Raw genomic sequence first — 23,355 nt, 5'->3', positions numbered from 1 at the left:
GGTAGCTTTTCTCAATTATTTGAGTTATTTAATACAAATAAATGAGATGTCACTAATATTTTTGAAATTGTCTTCCCCCAAAACAAATCAGCACATGATATCTGCTCTACTTTTCTCAATTTATGATTTATGTATCATCTCTATTTTTATTATTTGGGCCTTCTATTCTAACTGTATTCTTATGAACGATAAGTATGTCCATTTTTATTTAGGTCCAGTAACTTACGAAGTTGCTTACTTTTAGTCCTCTGACAGATTTTCAGATAATTTTACCCCTATGAGTGCATATGGACTAAAACTGTCTTTTCAAAAGTTGCATAGGGGTAAAATTGTCCGAAAATCTGCCAGAGGACTAAAAGTAAGCAATTTTATAAGTTACTGGACCTAAATAAAAATGGACATAGTTATCGGACTAAAATTAAAATTAGGCATACTTAACGGACTAAAATAATACTTTTCCCTATTATCTATGGTTCTACACCATCTGTTATTATTAATAATAATAATAATAATGTATCTACACCATTTCATTCATTGGGTGTTTTTTGTATGATATATATGGTATATGGCTGACTTCAAAACTATTAATCCAAAAAAAAAAAATGATTTTGCACAATAACTATCTTTTGATTACTGGCTAAAAGTAAAAAATTACCACAGAAAGCCAAACAACCATACGGTCGTCTACTCGTTGAAAGTCATGTGCTGATTTATTTTGAAGGAAAAGCTATTGAATTGACCTAAAAAAAACACCCTTTATATTCATGTTGATAAGAGAAGTTTTTGAAAATGAATGGAGGGTGCGTGTTGATAATAAATATATAGTTAAAGGGTATAAAATGCTATTTTTATAATTTAAGATTGTATTGTGCCAAATAATTATAATTTAAAAAGCGAATGATAAGGAGAGTGAAGAAGTTTGTAATAATTGGGCATAGATGTAATAATTGGTTTAATGATTGTTTTGTCTAAACTAAAAGCAACTACCAATTGACGTCCCATTCCACAATCTATGCATACTTTTTCTATTATAATATAATATTATATTTTTCTTGGAATTCTTAAGATTGTTATTTACGGCCTCCAATTTTCTCAACAAACATTATTCTTTTCACATTTAAATTCTAAATTATTAAAAAGATTAAGATTTCGACTTATATTATAATGTGGAGGCCTTCATCAATAAGCGTTTGTAGTCCAACGGTTAGGATAATTGCCTTCCAAGCAATAGACCCGGGTTCGACTCCCGGCAAACGCATTTCCTTTTATAAATTTTAAAATACGATTATGCTTTTTTTTTTCTTTTTTTTTTGAGCTAATTATACTTAGACCCCCTATAAAAATAAGATATTATATTTTTTCTTAGAAAAGTTTAAAAACTATACTTACACCCCCTTCTTAAAAATCATTGTTTACACCTGACCCACTTTCGTTAGATTTTGATGAGAAATGCTGAAATTAGCAAAAAAAATTATACACATATTAAATTTTACTTCCCATTTAATATTCCTATATAGTAATTTTATACTTTATGTTAATTGCACTCTCTCTCTCTCTCTCTCTCTCTATATATATATATATATATATATGTATATTACATTTATCACTTTTGTAAGTACAAAATAATATATGAAATATTACATAAGGGGTAAAATTAAAAATTATGTGATTTTTAGTAGCTGGCATTTGCATTTTTTGTCTAAATCTTAACAAAAGGGGGTCAGCCAATCAGGTCTAAACGGAAAATTTTGCATAAGTGTAAGTGTAATTTCAAATTTTTAGAGATGGTGCAAGTGTAATTAACCCACTAAAATTTGGTAAAAGTCCCACATTACTTGAAATTGCAACTCCCCAGATGCAACTTGAGTGAATTTCTGGGAACGTTTGATGCTCTTTTTCAGAACTGGAGTCTGTATGAAGTTTTTGCAGTGGCTTTTAAAGAGGCCGAACAAAGTTAACTTTCTGAACACTGGACGTAAAATAAGTAGTTTAGAAGTGGAGGTTTATCAACCCAGCAGCAGAGGTTTAGAGGAAAGCACAAACACGATTCCACCGGAAAAATTCTCCAGCAATACGGAGCGTATAAAATTCCAAGGCGTCCATGCGTCTAATACAATGTTAATGACTATACATCCACCAATTTTCTACATATGTTCCTAGTGAAAGAAGATTAATCGTTCAGACCACCAGTATATAGTATAAACAATAAAGAACTAAACAAGTCTTACAGAGGTGATCGAACTCCAACCCACATTTGACTGATAATTGGTGGATGACGCTCAGTAATCTGACAACTGGGTCCTGTTAATTGGATAAGCAAAATCAAGATCATATTCAGAAACAAAATTGCATGAAATTACATGTCGACTGCCCCCCAATGTATACAGCAAGCAAAGAGAAAAGCTTAAGTGATATATCTCTTCAACTTTCGCCTCACAATTTGTAGACAGAGTCCTTTGCCTATCCATTGTCATCCACATCGATTTCAAGCCTCAAATGACAGGCATGTCTGAATTTGCAGTCAGAATTGAGGAGTTGTGAGAAAAATGTCGTGGTTGTTTTCTGGAAGAAGTTATGTAGTACTCCAACAAAAGCCGGTTCAATAAGGCTTCTACAGCTCGTTATATTTTGCCAAGAGGGGACTCAGAGGCATAGTCATCCACCAACCAGAGACCATAGTCACGAAATCGTTTGATCTTCTTTTCAAAACCGACTATGTAGTTATTGTGGATGATAACATGCATTCCCTTGGTTTCCTTTACCCATGTCTTGTTCCTGAAGTATAAACCACCAGTTGGAAACGCGGTTTGAGGTAGCAGGTACATGTCCACCTGAAACGAGATTGAGACACTATAAATGAGTAAAAGGGAGCACGAGTAATCTGAGAAGAACTGCAATCATTCTATAAGGAAGCACAAGAACTTGATCCATGCCTGAGATTTGCCTAGAAAGAAAATTTGCACGAAAAAACTTAAAAGGATTCAAATTTTTCTTGAGATCCTCAGGACTCAAAAATTTATCACTACACAAGGATAGATTGCACACAGCAGATTTCCACTAGCATCATCATGAACATTTATAGTGGCATCAATAATATTTCTTATAAGCATCAAGGACAAGCATGCAATGTGCTTCCAACTGTAGTAGCCCGCATCATTGATAAAATTAAGAAGGCACCATTGCCTGCAATTAAATGGCACTTTGTCACCGTGCATAACATTTATCATGTTCAATAGAATTAGCTAAGAGCAAGCTCTCTGTGGAAAAATCAGAATAAGTAGCCAAAGAGAAGATAAGAAATTGATGATAAACAAAGATGTGAATTCATGGTCCTGCAAATAGTAACCACTCAAATAAGTAAGTAGATGAAGAGATGAAGGATCAAAAAGCGCCTTAGAGATAATCTCTCCTGAGATGATAACACGTCAGATATTTGAGCATGCATAAGTTAACTTTGATTCAAAAGGATTATTTAAGTTGACTGGCAATATCCTTCTAGCAGTAGCATTTACGATTTCAATGGCATAAATGGCGCTGCGAATAAATAGAAGCAGGTAACTAAACCTTCATCCAGTTTATAAAATGGTCCAAATCAAGGGAAGTCGACTAAAGAACCCACTATCTGCTTCATCATCACGGATTTTAATGACCACACACCCAACAACTACGAAGAGGATGAGTGATGAAGAAAGGTCATTTTTATAAATTCATGGCAGGAAAAGGGGCTTTTACATTCTTCATCACTTCTGATCAATGCACCCCTCAGTCCCACCAAGACTTATAACCTCAAATTACCCACTAGTAAATCCCAAAGGAGTTGGTCGACCAGTCGAACCTACTCTTAAACTCTCCCCAACCCCTTGGGTTTAATGCGTGATGCTGAACTATATATAGCACCCAACATAAATGCTATGCACAATTTTGCAGACACATGCTTCGAGCAATGCAGTCATCTAACTCAATATGGAAACATAGTCACACAGCATCACATGTTTACCTGTGCAGCAGTTTTAAGCAATGCCCAATTGAAGCCAGGTTGGTCATTAGCTTTCTTTGCTTTAGACCAAGGTTCGGCCTGTAGTTCTTCAATCCATTTCTTCATAACTAATTTTGCCCCTGGGGTGGGGCGTAGATAAATCATGCAGCTACAGATGTAAGGACGACCCTTTTTCCCTGGAGGCGGCAAACCGTGAGAATGATTGAGAGGTTTCACCTGGCAGTTTCAGTGGGCAGAAAAAATTTCACTATTGATAAAAAAGAGCAAAATTTCTGTTAATGCCCTGCACTATGATTGAATAACACCACAAGTTCCAAAAGAATAGGCCAACTGGTTAAATTCTAAGTTTCTTCTATAGTTCATCTAAGAGTTATGACGCCATGATTGAAAGTTGAAACATAACTAGTCTTCCTTTTCCTTCTGTCTGATTCTCTCTTCTTGAAAATAGCACTAGATAGCAGTGATTTTGTTCTATACTCTTTCCATTATATTGACCCAGATACAGATAAAGGAAATCAAATACAGACTACAGCTGCACTTTCTGCTTGTGTTTTCTGGAGTCATGATTCAAGTTGTCCAAGAATATATTTTTGGAAAATGGATCATTATGGACAATCTGGTCATTAGTTACTGTATACATGGTTTATTGCAGATAAGAATAAAGTTCAGTTGCTGCATGGCCCGCATCTACTTCTACCTCCGCTGTAATAGATGATTGTTTAAGAAGCAATCGACAGACTTACAAAAGCCATGTCATCCGTGAAGTACACATCATGCTCGCCTTCCATATAAGGAAAGGGATCCGCCAACCAGACCATATCCACATCATTGTACATAACATTATAGCCAAGCTCCAAAATTTGCAGGAGATGACGCGGCCTTCTAGCTGTAAAATTGAAGAAACCCTGCAACATCAAACCACAGATGATAACTTTAGTAACAAGAAATAAATAATAGATAGAAGAATATAACTCTGTGGAAGTAACAAAGCTTGCACATCATTCAAGAGTTCATGAAGAATTGGCAACTTAAGCTTAGTAACCTATTAACAACTTCATCACAAAATACTCGTGCTAAACAACAAGCATCCCTTTCTCACCAATCTATTAAAGAATGCCCACTAAATAACTAACCACCAGTAGCATACAAGGGCCAAATAGCAATGTGTATCAATCTCAAACTTCAAAGACAGCAGTCCTCCATACTCCCACGTGATCACTCTCTCAAATAACATAATACGCCCAATATCCACATCCAAATTTCTTGGTTGCGGTAGTAAAAGTTCCTATGTATAATATCAGACCAACTTATTATATCAATCCATATTATTAAACTTTCCGACTTCAAGATTTGTTCAGTTATCTCAACTATTCACATACCCTTCAACAAATAATTTGTCAAATTCAGAAAACAAAATCAAGTTCATTAGTCAAATTCAACTACCCAACATCAATTTCCTGTGTAAATGGACTAAACTATAAACACAAACACCAGATATTAAACCACCCTAAACTCCACGGGAAACTACCTGAGATCCAAACTTATGAGCTGCTGCCGCTTCCAGTGCAGGCGGCACCAGGACGGCGTGCCCTGGCCACCGCTCGTTAACCTTGTAAAGCGTAGCAAAATCCTCCGCAATCACCAAAACTTTATCCTGCTGCTTTTGCCGAGCAATGCTAATCAGCCAGTTGTTCAGGAACGGCAAATAAGCCTCGCTGACCGCGCACACGATCAGCGTATTGTTCTTCGCCACATAAGCAGCCGCATCCGGGAGCGTGTATTCCCGCCACTTGGAACCGGAGCTCCAGGATTTGAACGAAAAGAGGGAAATGGGGGACTGTAGGTAAGGAAAAATCACACCGAGGATTACTAGCAGCGAGAGGAGGAGGAGGAGCAAGGCGGGGCCGCGGCTGAGGAGAGCGACAGTGGGTTTTTGGTAATTTTGGCGGGATCGAGGGGATAACTCGAAGGTGTCTGATGATGCAGCTTGAAGTGATCTTTGGTGGAGAAATGATGACATTTCTTCTTGATTCAGTCGTTCTTGTTCTTGCGATTAAGTTGGAATCGTTGCACAGTTAACAGAAATTGATGTAATTCTCGAGTGTGGAGCTATGGGGGTGTTTAGAGAGAGAGAGATCTCAGGTGAAAGAAGTGGCCGACGGCGAGTGAGATGGGTCTGTATAGAATTGGAATTCAGTAGGCCATGGGCCTTGTAGCTTGAGATGTTTATAGACCAGCTCACTATGCAAAATTTTGGGCCTGGCGGAGGTTGTTATCTATACACTATTTTCCGACGTTTTAGGAGAGTGTTTTTCAATTTTTGATTTTAAAAAAATATTTTTAAAGTGTTTGAAATGACAGTTTCTGCATCTGAATCGGCTAATAAAAATATTTTTTTAGATCAAAAGTGATTCTTTTATAAATAAATTTTATTTTATTTTTGGCTACTTTACAATTATTATAGCAGTCTTAATTCAATTTTATCGTTTTTAATTTATTTTTAAAATTGTATATTTGAGTTTTCAAATAACTTGAATAATTTAACAACAATCAAATTTACACTTTCACATATTTAATATTTTAATTTTTTTTATTTTCTTTGCTATATCATCTAATTATATTATTTCATTCGTATATTACAATTTGATTAATTAATTCAATAATTTTTATTTTTGACGTCATGCAAGTTTAATAATTGTGTATGAATCAACAATTATATTACTTAATGGGAGCATTATTAAATTAATATATATTTTTTAAAAAAAATAAGTATGAAATATGCTAATCGAAATAAAATTTATTATTTTTAAAAAAAATAATTATTATATACAAAAAGTGAAATAGTAAGCAAAAATATTATCTTTTTAACATATAAGAAAAAAAAAAGCGTCTTTAATTAATTAAATTTATTTTAGAAGTGATTTTTCTCCAAACACTATCTGATTTAACTTTTATTTATTTTTTACTTTTTTTATAAACACCGCCCATTTTCAATTTTGCTATAACTTTCAGCTTTTTCTATAAAAATTACTTCTCTAAAACCAGAAATTTTTACAAACACCCTCTAATTATCCATATTAATTTAAAAAAAAAACACCATTTTTTGTGAATAAGGTAGAAGTTTTTATAAATATGTCCTTTATTTTTTTGAATATTTTTGTAATGCAATAAAACTAAACAAAATTAGGGTAAATTACAAAAAAAAACTCTCCTAAAATTATTGTGATTATAAATACTTTATCGTTGTTTGAAAAATTATAAATACCTTATGAAATTAATAATTATATAGCAAATACCCCTATGATGGCATATTGTAAGGGATATTAATAATTTTTCAAACGATAAAAGGGTATTTATAATTATAACACGGCTGAGAAAATCTATTGTAATAATAAATATAATAATAATAGTAATAATAATGGGTTAAGTAGTAATAAGAAAGAAGAATTAAAGGTAGCAATATGCAAAGATATTTTGGTTGTTCAATCACTTTAATCTTAAAAATAAAAGATATTCTGGAGAAACATCTGGATGACATTTTGCTTTTCTCTACAGCCCGTTGCACGTACGCCTCTCAAATTCTTTCCGCTGTTTTCCAATTGGAACTTGCCAAGTCATTGTCACTTTCTCTTAACTCTTCTCCAGTTGCGTCTTAATCTAGACCCGCAAACAGAGTATAAAACCCTTCTCCGCTTCCTACCATTACACTTGGCAAGGTAAATATCAAACTCTCCAGACAATTCGACCGTTGAAATCGCGGGAAACATCTGGAAACCGGTGGAATAGATTGAAACCGGTGCCATTCGCGATCCTATTTAAGTCTTCTAGCTTTTCCGAACTTCACAATCTCAGAACGGAGTAAGAAACAACGATCGAAAAGGAAGCGCTCTTCGGAATTAAGTAGCGGAATTTCTCGGGTTGGTGGATCGATTTTCTGCGCCGGTAACTCAGTCATCAGGATCTGTGGATTGTTCGGAAGGGTTTTGTTTTTTTTCTTGGTCTTGCGTTTCTTTCTGCTAATTGTAAGTGATTCTTCGATGTTTTCCGCTGATTTTCTTCTTTGCGATTGATTGGTAGCGATCTCTTGTTTGCTACTTTGTCTCATATATGGTTAAAGAGAAAGTGAATGCAATGTGAGTTGTGTTAAAATTGAGCTTACTACAGCCGAATGTCGGTCTAGATTTTGAATTTGTGATGCTGATTTGTAGTATAAGTTAGTGGCATATGGATTTAAGTGGTATTTCTATCAAGGTAATATGTTCACCATGGGTGTGAGAATGCATCTTCTGATACGGGTTGAGGATTTCTTGTTTCCTTTTCTAGTTCCTTGATTATATTTCACTATGGTTGCATTTTGGTAATTGTTATGCTATATTTTCTACTTTTGTAGGAGAGATTTCTTTGCTTTCTTCTTCTCTGCGTAGTCTCTGAACGAAGGCCTTTATTCCAATAACGGGAGATGGATCCTATATATAAGAACATGCAGTCATATCCCTACCAGAAGGATCAACTACATTATGGGCCTGGTTATTATCCAGGAAATGAAGCTGTCCCAATGCCAATGTATGTGAATCCTGTTCAACCTCCTCCGATGAATCACCAATGTTGGCCGTGGGCCAGCAACTACGGCTACGTGCCTCCGGTAGCATGCCATGGTTGCTGTAACCATACTTATTTCCCAAACCATTATGCTTGGGGATCTCCTTATTCTCATGTGCCACCTGTTCATTGTCCTGGAACTTATCCTCCTTTTCCAGTTCGGTATGCTCCTCCACCGAGTTATCCAATGGAGCAGCCACGGTATGAATATGAAAAAATTGTGCCCAGGGATCATCATTGTTGCGGGTGCCCTAATCATATACCCAACCAGAAACAACAGAAAAATGTAAGGATTGAAGAGGAAGAACCTGATGGGGAAAGGGGGAAGAATGACTCTCTGGTTCCATTTCAATTAAAAAACAAACCTCCGCATATTGTGTGGCTTCCACGTGATTACAGTAACAATAGAGAGCATGGGATGGTTAATAACTCGGAGGGTCTGAAAGGTGGGTCCGTTAACGTGCCGCCCCATGATAATGGGAAAACTGTTGAGCAGCAGCCAGCTTTCTGGAATGGATGGTATCCTGTTGATTTGAATAATCTGGTATCGTCAAAGCCAAGGGGAGATGGAGAAAGAAACCATTCTCAGCAAGATAATGGTAAGGGAAGTTTTCCATTTCCATTACTCTGGATACCATATAACGCCGGGCAACACGAAAATGAAGGAAACAAGGTGAACGGTGCCAATATGAGACAGAGCTTCGGATCACAGAAGAGTTCTGGCAGTGAGCAAAACTCCACTATCACTGGAGATAAAATTGGTGGCCAATCTTCCCCTCGGGCAAAAGATATCCCTGTGAGGGAAGTGAAGCAACAGGAGGATAAGGATATTTCCAGTAACAAGGATAAAGAAAGAGATGCCTCTATGAAAGGCACCCCTGATAATGGAGCAGTGAAACTTGATAATGGAGAAAAGAAGGATCCTAAAGATGGTGCTAAGAGAAAGTCCACTTCTCCTCCTAAATCACCGAAGCTACCTCCTGTCTGTTTGCGAGTTGACCCCTTGCCCAGGAGGAAAAGTGCAAATGGAACCTCACGTTCTCCAAGTCCTCCCGGTGACAAACAGAATCCAGACAAGCCTTCCAATAAAACAAGCAAGGCCCATAATCCATCAGAAAGTAAAGAGCCAGATAACATCCATAAGGATGAATTTAAGAAAGACAAGGGGCAAAAAACCATTGAGGTTGTTGATGGGAAAACCCCGCAAGGAAAAAGCAGGGATGCAAACATGGAAACACGTATCGTTGTTCCTCCCAAGTCGGAAGAAATTTCAATCAATAAAAGAGAGGAAAAATCTGAAGAGGAAAATATTTCTCAGAAACAAGCTGAAACTGATGCAGAAGTTACCAGAGGTCACATAGAAGATGCTGAATCTGCAAGAGGGAAGAATGAAGAATCATTCAGAACTGAAGAAGTGGGAGCAGATGAAGTAAAGGAATCTAGTAAAACAAAACTGTCGGAGGAGGAAGCAGCTGTCATTATTCAATCAGCTTACAGAGGCTTTGATATACGCAGGTGGGAATCCATAAAGAAGCTGAAACAGATAGCCAAAGTGCGAGACCAGATAGATGAGGTAAAGCATCTTATTCAAGCCATGGAATCATCTCCTGATAGCCAAGGCCATAGCAAGCAAAGGAACATTATTGCAGAAACTATAATGAGCCTTCTGCTAAAACTGGACATGGTTCAGGTATGTGAAAGAACTGTTCAAAGAATGTTAAATTCAACGTGTATACCCACGTAAACTATTTATGGACTCCTTAATTACACTTTGTTTTATCTGTCCCTTTGTGGTTTTACCATCAGTTGATGGTTTGCTAGATGGTCTTGCGTAATTTATCATTTATGTTTTCTATTGATTCTACTTGAGTAAAGAAGATCTCACTTTCATTTGTGCCTTTCTTCATGAATATGATTATTCTCGGACTCGCATTTATGCAACTAGCTCATGTCTGTCTCTTTATTTCCTTGGGAAATTTCATATTTTTGTTTCTTCCTGGGACGTCTAGTAGTAGATTTAGGTTTAACTCTTCGTCAGAGATACTGATGTGATTTTCCTTCCTTCTTCTTTTTCCAGGGGTTGCATCCGAGCATCAGGGAAGTCAGAAAATCTGTGGTGAGAGAGCTTGTGAGTCTTCAGGAGAAACTCGACTCCTTAACGAATGAATCTGAAAATACATCTGGAAAGGAGTCAGTCACAAGACGGAAAGGAGATGCTTTGAACAAGACTGACAAGGTTATATCATCCCAGAATGCAGATGAAAAGCCATCTCATTTATTGGAGGTACAACAGAACCAGCTTGATAGAGGATCAAACTTTGAGAACTTGCAAAGTTTTGAGGCAACTCCAATTGCTTACCCATCTGATTTATTGGAGGCACAAGAGAGCCAGCTAGATAGAGGATCTAACTATGAGAACTTGCAAAGTTTTGAGGCAACTCCAACTGGAGAAGAGCAGTGTGAAAAAGAGAAGGAAGCTGCAGAGTCAGTGTCAGAGCTAGCAATCGAGGGTGAAGATGAGATGAGCAATGAAGTGCATCAAAGTGGAGAAGAGCAGTGTGAAAAAGAGAAGGAAAAAGCAGAGTCAGTGTCAGAGCTTACGATTGAGGGTGAGGATGAGAAGAGCATTGAAGTGCATCAAAATGTTGTGTCCTCAATCGAGGAAGCTGATGAGCCTGGGCAAAGCTCTGAAACGCCACTTCTGCAGAATGAGTCCTCAGGCGCAGGCGCTGATTTTGTTCCAGCTCATGATGACAGGCTTGAAAGTGAATCAACTGAGCTTCCGCTAGGAGTACTTGGCGAAAGCAAGAATCACAGAGAGATTGATGGGGAAACAAGCAAAGATGGTGATTTCAAGCAGCCAGTGGAAGGGCTTGTTGAAGAACATATTGCGCCAGAATTCCATGAAGACACCGCTGGTGAAGAAAATAAAGAGCACATTGCTTCAGAATCACATGAAGACACCCTAGGTAAAGAAAATAAAGAGCATGTCGAATTGCACAAGTTATTGAATCTTCCCCCTAGTGAAGTTAATGTCCAATCAGACGCAGAAGAAACTAGTCCAACCAATGAACCTTTGAACAACTGCAAGTTGGATATCAAGTCTAGAACAGAGGAGGAAGTGGATGACAAAGCTGATGGAGGTGCAGTTCTTCCACCAGAGAATGTCAATGCTGCCATGTGCAAGTCTTCAGAAGCCTCTGATAAGGAGATAGTTCTAATACCGGAATCTTGCAAGGGAGAGGTTGCAGCTTGCAACATCTTACGTGATGATTTTCAGAATGATACTAAAACCTCAGCAGAAGAGGTACTAGATGCACCTACAGAAAATGAAACACCTTGTCAGCCGCCTCGAGAAGGTATCTCAGAGCAGGAAATAAGTCCCATCAATGAGACTGTAAACACTTATGAGGCGGCAATTATAACTAAAGTCAAGGAGACGGCTGAAGACAAATCTGAAGTGGACAAAGCTGATTCGGGTGAGTGCTACTGCTACACTCGACAAACAGAAAGTGTCTATGCAGGCATATATGATCATGAAGGTCAAATGATGGAAGCTTGTCGGGAAGAGAACGAAACGCGGTTAGACACAACAGCAATGGAAGCCTCAACCAGAAAAGGTCGAGAAGATATCACGGAGCACTCTTTGCCACCAAAAGATCTGGAAGAGCAGGGCCTTGAAGATGCGATTGACAATGAGGACCAAAATACTACTCATGATGGGATGGATGTCGCCTCAGATGGAGCTAAAGACATGTCCATTACTCAGGTTGATCCTAGTGTGAGGCAGGTTTCACCTGCAAAGGATGAGCTAACCGAGAACAATAAGAAACTGATGGAAGAGAATGAAAGGTTGAGAGACATGATGCAGAAATTGATAAAATCAGGTGAAGAGCAGCTGACTGCGATATCGAGTCTCTCAGGACGAGTTAAGGATTTGGAGAGGAGACTATCAAGGAAGAAGAAATTGAAGTTGAAACAATGTAAAGCGCCAAGATCATCGGCTGATGGCTCTGCCAAACAGAGAACTCTTGGGGTGGCCATGTAAGAGCTGAGTTCATTCATATGTATGTTGCTAGAGTGTTGAATTCGGCTGAGAGTCTTATGTATTGTGTGTTTTTCAACGTAATAAAAGGTTTTCAACACCTTCTTCATCAGCTTTGAATGAACATATATTACACACTGTTTTCCTTCTTGCTTTTCATTATGCACCACGACACGTCAATGTGTATGTGGGAAATTCTAAAACTCAAATTAGACAGTCGAACTCAAACTGATTATATAGTACGTATAAAATATCTGTCGTATGGATTAGTTAAAATAACTGACAATTATATTATATTTGCTCTATTTTTAGGCCCAATAGTAAGTCCAGCCCAGGTTTGTTAAGTGATGGGCTTTATTGAAAGCCCGAAACTGATTTCAGGGCTATATTAGTCTTTACAACCAAACCCGGAGTTCGTCAGAGAGAATCTCCCGTCAGTCGCCACGGCTCTCTCTCCCCCTCTCTCTTTCTCTCGTTTCTTGTTGAAAGTTTCTTGAAGTAAAATGTTTGCGCAGGTGAGATACAGTATGTATGGATAGAGAGAGTGATTTTCAGAAACGCGCATATGGAGATGCAGATTTTGGAGATTGATTTGATCTCCGCCCAGGGTCTGAAGACGCCTTCAGGTAACTTGCGTCGGTTGCAGACCTATGCCGTCACCTGGATTAACTCAGCGGCGAAGCTCCGAACCTGTACCGACTCACTCGGCGGAGAAAACCCCAACTGGAACGACAAATTTCTGTTCCGAGTGTCCAATGAGTTCATTTCCAGGGAGACCTCCGCCGTCGCCGTTGAGATCTTCGTCGTCGGACGTATCAAGGATATTCTAATTGGCAGTGTACGTTTTCTCCTGAGCACGTGTCTTAAGAGGGCGACGCCTCTGGCGTCCGGCTCAACCGGTACACCCGTGTTTACCGCCGTGCAGATCCGGCGTCCGTCCGGCAGATTCCAAGGCGTCCTCAACATTGCTGCCGCGGTGTACCATTCTTCCGATTACGCGATACTCGAGAAAGTCTCGGCGGTGAGTTTCCGAGAGCTGATGGAAAAGAAGGAGAGCGAGTCGCGTCGGCAGCGGAGGCTGAGCCGAGGTGGATCGAGGAGGAGCCAGCAGTCTTCCGGAGAGTCTTGTGACAGCGTGGACTCAACGGCATCGTCCTCATCTGCGGCTTCAAAGGCGTTGAAGGAATGGAACTCCGTTCGAGAAATGGCGGGAAAGACGAAAGGGGCAAAATCCGACGGTGGGGGGTCTTTTTGTGGGTTGATGATGCAGAGGAAGATTCCATTCTGTCCGTCAGATCAGAATCTCGAGTTCTGGGCGGATTCTTTTAAAGAGAATGATTGATAGACGGCCAAGATTTGTTTACCCGGAGAGTAGAATTGACGACTGAGATCACATGAAGCAAGTAATTGCCACCCCGTTTGAAAATCGGTTAGCCGTTATTTCCAGCTAAGATGCTATTTCCTTTTTCGGTGAGAATTCCAACCATAATACAAATAACTAAAAATTGTTGGCATAAATTCGTTTTCACTCTAATGAATCTCAACTTCTAATCTCCTACTCATTATAAATCTTTCATATTTCCATTTCTTCATCAACTTTATCAAATTAATAGAGCAATAACAATGAATTCAAACTGATTCTTTTACGTGTTATCACAAAATTAATTTTAATAGTATTTGATATATTGATTTAACGTTCAATGTAAGTGCTAAAATTAACTTTTTAAATCTGAATAGAGTTTGATTTAACGAATTAACGCTCACTGTAAGTGCTAAAATTAAATTTTTAGGCTTGATTGCTGATTAAACTTTTACTATTCCGAAATCAAGCATATATTAAGTAAATTAATGAAAAATTATTGTCATTTTCTTAATGTAATTGAATAGTATAAATAATTATAGCATATAGTTGAAGTTATACTAATTTGTAAATTAGCAATATTTTATCAAGTTAATTGAAGAATTATAAAATGTTAATTAAAGAAAATGAACAATAATGTTAAAGACAGAAGAGTAGTAGGTATAGAGAGGTTCCTTGCATTGGAGGATTCATGCCATTTAGGGTTTTCTTGATTCGGTTGATAGATAAGATTCCCAATTCAGGGAAGGAAAAAAAAAAAACATGCTTGAATTTCCCAAAATAATATTTCAAAACTAGGGTTTCGGGTAAAATTATAAATACTATCACCTTCTTTTCATTATACTGATGCATAAAAAAGAATATAAAAAACTCTCCTATATTTTTTAAATTGAATAAAATACCTCTCGACGTGAGAGGTGCATAATACGCATTTTTAGTATTTCTTTTATATATTAAATGCAAAGTTAAGTTGCTACTCATGTTTAAGTTGTAAGATCTAAATATTATATAAATGATTGTTTCGGATTTCATCAACAATATTTATGGTTTATATTTATTTGACATAAAAAGATTTTAGCGTGTGATATAAAATATATATCCTTTCTGAAGATAATGTAAATTTCAAATATTTTGAAAATTATATATTATGTATAAGGAGAGAGAGTGGACGGCGGTGCCGGCCACTACTGTCTGCGCTGACACTAGGGAGGGACGGGGCATGGAGGAGGAAACATGCGGTAGGGGAGGAAACGTTTGTATGAATATTTATATGTACATGTCAAATATCAAATAATAATATGTATCAATATTTGTATGTATATATCAAATCATATTGATTTAAATTAAATAAGATTTAAACTATCAATCTCGTGTTAAATCTAAATCTTCGGTACATATTTAGTGAAATATAACTGTTTATTTTTATTTAAATACGAACCTTTGGTTATGTTAAATATAGAAACTTAAGAATAATTGATTTGAATCATATAAAATCTCAATCGTAAAATTTATGACAAACAAAACCGAATGGTTGATAAATTAAGATGCAAAAAAAATCAAGAAGAATTGCATGGAGGGCGCATGTAAAACACCATTTAGTATCAAAGGGGTATTTTGATTTCTTTTGAAAAATATAGAGAGTGTTTTTGGTAGAGTTTTCTTAAAATATTTTTATAATCACATAGGGTTGAATTGTATTTTACCCAAAGAGAAATAAGTTAAAACTTACTTACATAAAATGTATACATAATTCATAAGTATAAATTAATTATAGTCTGGTGATCTTCCATGGTTTATGTGGTAGGTAGAGAGAGTCCTATATTATATATCTCTATCCACAATATTCATGGGATGAACACAAGACATGAACTGCCGACCACAGAAACTCACTACTCCCTACACCTAAGATAACACCAAATATTGTACGATGAACTATGAATACCAGCCACCAAATAATCATCTTGTCTTCCAACAACTACTTTCCCCCAACTATTCATACTTGTCCTTTCTCCCACTTATGCCTGCTATTTCAATTGCTACACACACAAATTAATTATTTTCAATTAAATTGTTTATAGAGTTGAAAACTGTGTTGATAGATAATTCGTAAGTATTAATATAAACTACCTATGATTTTGGGTTCTATGTTCTTGCTATGGCAGCAGTTGAAGTTTAAGTCGAAGTGACTTATAATCTTTTGCATTGGTAAAAAAAATAAAAGTAGTATTATTGTTTTGATTCATTGATATATTTATTAAAACAATGGTAGTTTTGTTGAAAAATAGTGCAATTTCATCATATTGTGGTTTAAGGTTGTAACCAAGGACGGCAAAAGAGCGGTTTAGTGGCACAAAGGGGGAGGGGGCGCCGTGGTTGAGGAGAAGGGAAGGGGGTGGGTGGCGACAGGCGAGAGCAGCGACACTCAGACGTGGTGGAGAAGAAGATGACAAAGAAAAAGTATATTATTTTTTATAATATTATATATTAATATAATATAAAATAATATATTTATTGATTATAATCAAGCCCGACGCAAGGGGGAATTTAGTGCACTCCTAATTATAGAGAGTATTTTGCTGTATTTTTTAAAATAATATGAATAATATATATAGCTTTCATCCTCCAACTTAAAATTGAGATTGGATGAAATAAATGAACGCGGTGTAACATTTGAATGTGATAAACGATATAATTACTCATATTTAATGAATTTGAAAATTGAATTTTCATATAATTATAGTCCCAAACCTAAATCCTATATAAATAATACGGAGAAATATTATTGTTTGGTGTATGTCCAATAATTAGCTAGAGCCATAAAGTTTCAACTAATGTACATCTATTGCAATATGTACTATTTTTAGTACGTTCCATAATTGTAGCTAGACTTAAAATCATAAGCTATACTACGTAAGTATATGTTGTTTTTACTTATTAATTCCTTTGCGTCCATAATAGCTTGTGTTTGAACATATTTCGACCCATCGTAATTATTAAACTATGATATGATGGACGATTATAAAACCATGCATCATATTATAATCTAACAATGATAAATAATTTTGCGCTCACATTTACCGTACTTATGTGTATATACATATGGTTCAATTATGTAGAATTTACAAAATCATTAATGCTATGTTGTTCGATCTATGTTGATACATATAATTAAACTTATGAAAAATTTAATTTAATTATAAATGCTAAAATTTGAAAATATATATATATATATAAATAAATATATTTAAGTAAAATGAAAGACGACAATACATTAACTTATACTGAACGGAAAGCAATTGCTTATTCAAAATTAAATAATTAATGTTATAACTGAATTACATACGTGTTTTTAAATGTCGATCAATTAAATTCAAAATTAGCGTATTATTTTATATATAATTCAAACATTATAATGTGGATCAATTAACTAGTTGATTTTTAATTTAATAGTTTTGAAATTTAGATTGTGCCCTCCACTACTATAATGTTAATGCCAAAAAGACAAAAAAAATAAAAATTAAAAAAAAAGAGTGAAAATTTGCATTCAATGTGTATAAAGTGGAAGAGGTTAGGTAAAGCATGTGTATTGGATGCATTGGAAAATGGCCTTTAACCAACAAGTATTGCATTTCAAATTCAACTTTTTTATTTCAAATTTTATTATATCTTTTACTTTATTTAATATATACATGTTATATATATTAAAAAAATTAATATAAAATAAATAATATAATTTTTTAATATATAACGCGTATATATTAAATAAAATAAAAATATTATAAAATTTAAAATAAAAAATTCAATTCAAAAATCTTATCCCATGTGGCAAATAAAATGAAGTGAGAGGGAGAGGGAGAGAGAGAGAGAGAGAGAGAAGCACATTTGAGTGGTGGGGGCATAGAGGGGTACCTTGTTAATGTTGGAAAAGTATATACCAAAACTAAATTTAGGACAAAAGAAAAAGTATAAGGAATCCACTTCTTCTAGTATTTTCTTTTGTACTTCTTTTTTTTTTTTTTAATTTTTCTAAGAGTAAGTTTTTGAAGATATTTCAAAAAAAAAAATAAGTACCATATTTTGTAAAAAAAAAAATAGTAATTTTGACAAATTAGCTGCAATAGTTGCAAAGTATATTTTAAAGACGAGTTAAAAGTAAAAATGTATATATAGAATGAGAATAAATCAATTGAACTTGAGAACTTGTATCAATATCATGATTTCAAAAATACTGTTAAATAAAAAGGGATAATTATATCTATGTTTCTTGATCCATAATCTATTTATACAAATCATCTCTATTTTTTGAAAAATTATACATACACCTACTAGAAATGTTAATATTATTTACAGAAACCATCCTTGCTTTTATATCAACATCATTACACATTATCTCTACTTTTTGGCTGTCAAGGATGATTTTATAATTATATAAAAAGATTAGGAGGTTTTGTGTAAATAGATCATTGTTTGAGGTGATTTATGGAATAACACCAAAAGAGAAGGGGGGGGGGGGAATAGGAAAAAGAAAAAGATAGTGGAGGTGGTGGTAGAATAAGGAAGAAGGAGAGGGGTAGGGATTTGAAAAAAACCAAAGTAATGGAAACATAAAAGAGTTGCAGAAGAAATATGGAAGGTGTGAGTGTTGATCTGTCAAGACAGCATTATTTGCCTTTTGATTACGGCCAAAATAAAATCAACATGTTCTTGGTGTTCTCTTTCTTTTTCCCCAACCCCCCATTTAAACCCCATTAAATTCCTTGAATAAACACCTCAACTCTCTCTCTCTCCCACTTTTGTCTGTATCAACAAAACCAAAAGCCCTATAAAAAGACCGCCCTTCTCTTTCGTTCCACACTTCGTGTCGTTTAGGCAACATCACTTGAACGTATAAGGAAATAAACCAAGAAAAGACAACCTTGTTTCGCTCTCTATCCCTCTCTGTGTGTGTAGCATTGTTAGATTTATTATAATAAATATATATGTATGAGGATGTTTATCAGGTAAAATCCAAACGAACCCATTATCAATTGATTTAGGCCCATTTCTTATCTCTTTGTTTCTTGAATGTTTTGTTTAGCTCTAGTGAAAAAGACTTGCCTTTTCTGTTCAATGATGGACCGTAACCCTTTCTGTGTCGAATCTTGAGGATTTCTGTGAACACCCATTTGCTCACACGAGGGGTTTCTGCATCAAAGGTATGAATTTTTTTTTTTAATGTTTTCTCTGTGAAGAAATCCTCTTTTTCTCCCCTCTGGGAATAGGGATTTCAGGGTGTTTCTGGATCTGCTTGAGTTCGAGCTGCAATTCTTTGGTTTTTCTCCCCCCCCCCTCCCCCCTCCTTATGTGGGTAACTTTGGTTGTTGAGTGTTTTGAGGTTCTCTTGATAGTGCTGCTTGGTTTAATTTTTTCTCTTTCACCTAACATTTGTTAATTTAGAAAAAGAAATAACACTTTGTAGGTTTGGTGTACAGAATTGTGAGGGTGGTTGTTCTTGCTTGAATAAAGAAAGGGTTGCTTTCTGCAATGATGCAATCTCATTGTTGATGTGTATATATATGGTAAAAGTGTTTGTTTTGTTGTCCCATGTGGCCTAGTCCTCTTTGATTGTTTCCAGCCTTTTATGGGAAGAAATCATTGGTTGCTTTTCCTCTTCTTTCTGTAAGGTATGGAATGTGATCTGTGCTTATAGGAGAGCTTTTCGACCTAGTAAAAGGCATTGCTTGAACATGTGGTTGTCATTTCTTTTAAATTTCTATCATGCTCATCTAAAGTAAGATATAGTGGTCTGTATATCACAATTCCGCCTCCGGCTTTCTCAGGTTATCAAATTATGATTCTTTGCACAATTTTTCTTGTACAAATTTTGTTCCTTTTCATGACCTTAGGCTTTCGTGGATTTTGTCAATTCTTTTAGTTATGTTTACCTTCAATATGAGATTGAATTCCCAGTGGAATCCATGTAACTAATCAAGTTTCTATGCAAATCATGATTGAAAAAACTTGTCCGCTCCATTATGACAGAAATCAATGCTGATTGTCCTCATCTATGAGGATTTAGCTTGAGCAGAATCTTGTTCCCTTGAATTTAAAATGTGACTCTTTACTTGATAGGAATATGTGGATATGTCAATGTCTTATTCACTGATACTGTATCCATAATTCCATACAAATTTATTCATGCTTTTCTTAGGTCTCTGTTTCTATAAATTCCTTGCCTGCATTTTGTAAGTTTCTGTCCAGACAGTGTGGTTCAACTTAGGGGCATTTGATTTAATTTAAATTGAGGTGTTACAGTCATCTTTGGGCTTTTCTCTGTTAGTGCCTGAGTCGTAATTCTATTGGATTCTTCTTCTGTAGGTTTTACAGATTCTACCATGGCGGCAGAAACGTCATGGGTCAGTCATTGCTTTGACAACTTGGCAAATCAAACCCTGGAGTACGAGTCATTCTCAGAAATTAATGATGAAACTGAGAAGGAGGCTGCCTCTGCGGTTTCTTTGGATTTAATTTTGCCCGATGATCTATTGGAACGAATACTAGCCTATCTCCCCATTGCCAGCATCTTTAGGGCTGGCTGTGTGTGTAAAAGATGGCATGAGATAGTAACATCAGAAAGGTTTCTCTATACTTCTCATGTCGCGTCGCAAAAGCCTTGGTACTTTATGTTCACGAGCTCAGATGAACCAGTTGGTTATGCTTATGATCCGATCCTCCGAAAGTGGTACTGCATTGACCTCCCCTGCATTCAGACATCCAATTGGTTCATCGCTTCGTCATGTGGGTTAGTATGTTTTATGGACAATGAAAGCAGAAGCGAGTTGTATGTTTGTAACCCGATAACAAGACATTGCAAGGGGCTTGATGAGCCTCCGGGCCCGAAATTCTCTGATTATAGTGCACTGGCAGTCTCTGTCGACAGAGCGTCTCACTATTACAATATCTCTATTGTTAAATCTAAGCAAGTTCCTGGAAACTTCTTCCAGTGGGATCTATCTATCCATTTATATGATTCGGAAGCAATGACATGGGTGACAACTCTGACAGAGATTTTAATGGGGTGGAGGGCCGGTGACGAAAGTGTGATCTGCGATGGGGTATTGTACTTCCTAATTTACTCGACAGGAGGTGGTGGCCCCGACAACCGGCATGGACTCATCATGTACAACCTCAGAAGCCGATCTCCCCATGGTTTATTGATGAGGAGTTTCATACCGGCCCCATGTTCTCTTACATGTGGCCGTCTGATGAACCTAAAGGAAAAGCTTATAATGGTCGGAGGCATCGGGAAGCAAGATCGGCCCGACATCATTAAGGGGATCGGAATATGGCTTCTGAAAGGGAGAGAGTGGCAAGAAATAGCCCGAATGCCACATAAGTTCTTCCAAGGCTTTGGGGAGTTTGATGATGTCTTTGCTAGCAGCGGTACAGACGACCTCATATACATCCAGAGCTACGGATCGCCCACCCTCCTTATTTTCGACGTAAATCAGAAGCAATGGAAGTGGTCGCAGAAATGCCCTGTGACAAAGAGGTTTCCCCTTCAGCTCTTTACTGGTTTTTGCTTTGAGCCTAGACTGGAAGTTGGTCCATAGTTGTGTTTCACATTGAATTGCATCTTTTGTTGGGCATGATAGCCATTGTTTTTGAGGTTTTATCTCATATGATGATGGTTTTCGTTTCAACTGTTTCGTTCGGTTATGGTGATTATGATGTCTTAGCCCTTAGCCAGGCGTTATAGATGACAAAATAGCCGGTGGGCGGGTCGTATCTCTACTGACATGTCCTTATTCTTTATATTCAAAAATTCTACTGGGGTGAATGAATATTAAGAATTCAAATGTTCTTCTTGAAAATAGAGTTGTCCTGTTCTTTCTCTTAATCTTGGGGCAACATCGGCTTCCATGCTGGTGATCAACAATGTATGACCTTCTTACTTGTTGTCTACCATGTCCTCTTTTTTCTGTAACTAGCAACTGCATAAGCATCATTTTTTGGTCGTATCATTGTTTACACTATTAGACATAATAAGAAACTGAGTTCCCTGTTCGGACCACATCGTTGGTGGAATCAAACTCTCTGACCATTGAATTGTACAAGGTAAAAATGGAAGTTTGAATCCTTTTGGGAAAAAACCCTTGCCTTAATTATAGGGTTAAATACATTTTTAAAGTATTACCACCTTTATCAGTTTTCCCTCTAATTTTTATTAAATAAATAGTACAATCATACAGTACAACAGTACTGAGTGGCGTCTCCATCGACAGGCCAAGGGATACGCCAAAGTCTATATTATCCCTCTAAATTCTTTGTGATAATCATTTAAATTAAATAAAAATAGATAAAAATACCCATGACTATTTATATATCGTATATTCGCCTTAATGCCCTTTATAGTTAAGTATATCAATCAATTTGACTTTAATTTTTATTTATTTATGATGTTAATAAATTGATACCAGATTAATCACATATTCATAAGATCAATGTCAGTACGCTTAAATTAAAATAAATTTATAAATTTCTGTCTGTGCATTACATTAGATGTAATTTTAATAACAAAAATATTGTAAGTGGTCGTCGAGCCTATTGTCTTGATACACAAATGTCAAGTGAAGTAATTTATGAGTAAATGATGTATATATATATTTTTTTCTTCTTTTGGTTTGATCTTTCCATATAATAACTCTATTTCACCCTTTGATCTAATCTTATGTCTACAACATTAGGTCTGTCAATTGCTGTGCAATACCTAGACCTAAGTCCAAACATGTAATAAATTATTTTGTACTTAATTAATTTATACAAATCTTGTATTAATTTATAACCATTGTAGTTCAACAACTTTTAAAATCGATCGACATATTTAACAATATTGTGCATTAATATGAATGATCATATTATTAATAGTCAGTCACGGGTATTTCTGTCAATTTTTTATTTAATTTAAAGAATTACCTGAATACAGGAGGTAAATAAAGGTTTATTTAGTTTACGGAGTAATTGATGAGGGTAACACACTTCAGGGGTGCAAAATATATTTAATTTATTTTCTTTTATTTGATTCTTCTCTAAATTTAAAAAAGTTGAAAAGAAATTATTAATATTTTCTTCCTTTTCTTTTTCTAAGGGGTTTTCATAAATTAAAATTATATTTTCTCAATTTTGCCTTCATAAATACCTATGACAAAAAATAAAAAATGATGGGTTTTATCTCTTTACTTTATATGAATAACTATTTTCTAATAAAAATTTAGAAAAAAAAAATGATATTTCTACGTGTTTTAGATTATAAAAATAATAATAACTTCAAATTTTTAATACACAACAATCACTCTTCCTTTTTTCTAATTTGTA

The 23,355-nt window shown here is 35.8% G+C and overlaps 4 protein-coding genes and 1 non-coding gene across 6 annotated transcripts; 4 read left to right on the top strand and 1 right to left on the bottom strand.

Annotated features, from left to right (window-relative positions):
- The first annotated feature begins 1,186 nt into the window (after positions 1-1,186).
- TRNAG-UCC (transfer RNA glycine (anticodon UCC)) lies at positions 1,187-1,258 on the top strand. The gene has a single exon. It is a non-coding gene; the product is annotated as a tRNA-Gly (tRNA).
- A 789-nt stretch (positions 1,259-2,047) lies between these two features.
- On the bottom strand, positions 2,048-6,201 carry MGP4 (Nucleotide-diphospho-sugar transferase family protein). Its single transcript, XM_011094770.3, has 4 exons — positions 5,526-6,201; positions 4,741-4,902; positions 3,998-4,213; positions 2,048-2,831 (listed from the first exon to the last, which is right to left on the bottom strand). The coding sequence occupies exons 1-4, from the start codon at positions 6,015-6,017 to the stop codon at positions 2,622-2,624; spliced, it is 1,080 nt and encodes a 359-aa protein (XP_011093072.1). The 5' UTR covers positions 6,018-6,201; the 3' UTR covers positions 2,048-2,621.
- A 1,524-nt stretch (positions 6,202-7,725) lies between these two features.
- Positions 7,726-12,753, top strand: BAG6 (BCL-2-associated athanogene 6). The gene is made up of 3 exons (XM_011094769.3): positions 7,726-8,019; positions 8,388-10,286; positions 10,674-12,753. Exons 2-3 carry the CDS (start codon positions 8,457-8,459, stop codon positions 12,642-12,644), a joined length of 3,801 nt encoding a protein of 1,266 aa, XP_011093071.1. The 5' UTR covers positions 7,726-8,019; positions 8,388-8,456; the 3' UTR covers positions 12,645-12,753.
- A 217-nt stretch (positions 12,754-12,970) lies between these two features.
- LOC105173112 (uncharacterized) lies at positions 12,971-14,185 on the top strand. The gene has a single exon (XM_011094768.3). The coding sequence runs from the start codon at positions 13,207-13,209 to the stop codon at positions 13,981-13,983; it is 777 nt and encodes a 258-aa protein (XP_011093070.1). The 5' UTR covers positions 12,971-13,206; the 3' UTR covers positions 13,984-14,185.
- Positions 14,186-18,595: 4,410 nt separating this feature from the next.
- LOC105173111 (F-box/kelch-repeat protein At3g61590) lies at positions 18,596-21,880 on the top strand. Of its 2 annotated transcripts, XM_020698106.2 has the most exons (3): positions 18,596-19,001; positions 19,079-19,196; positions 20,359-21,880. In XM_020698106.2, exon 3 carries the CDS (start codon positions 20,376-20,378, stop codon positions 21,591-21,593), a length of 1,218 nt encoding a protein of 405 aa, XP_020553765.1. In that variant the 5' UTR covers positions 18,596-19,001; positions 19,079-19,196; positions 20,359-20,375; the 3' UTR covers positions 21,594-21,880. The 2 variants fall into 2 exon arrangements, with proteins under 2 accessions (XP_020553765.1, XP_011093069.1); XM_011094767.3 differs by lacking the exons at positions 18,596-19,001; positions 19,079-19,196 and adding an exon at positions 19,233-19,820.
- Positions 21,881-23,355: the final 1,475 nt, after the last annotated feature.

Source organism: Sesamum indicum, linkage group LG11 (genome assembly GCF_026168435.1).
Source record: "Sesamum indicum cultivar Baizhima isolate 11 linkage group LG11, ASM2616843v1, whole genome shotgun sequence".
NCBI lineage: Eukaryota > Viridiplantae > Streptophyta > Magnoliopsida > Lamiales > Pedaliaceae > Sesamum > Sesamum indicum.
Note: the sequence above shows the minus strand (reverse complement) of the source record. Positions and strands in the feature narration are given on the sequence as shown.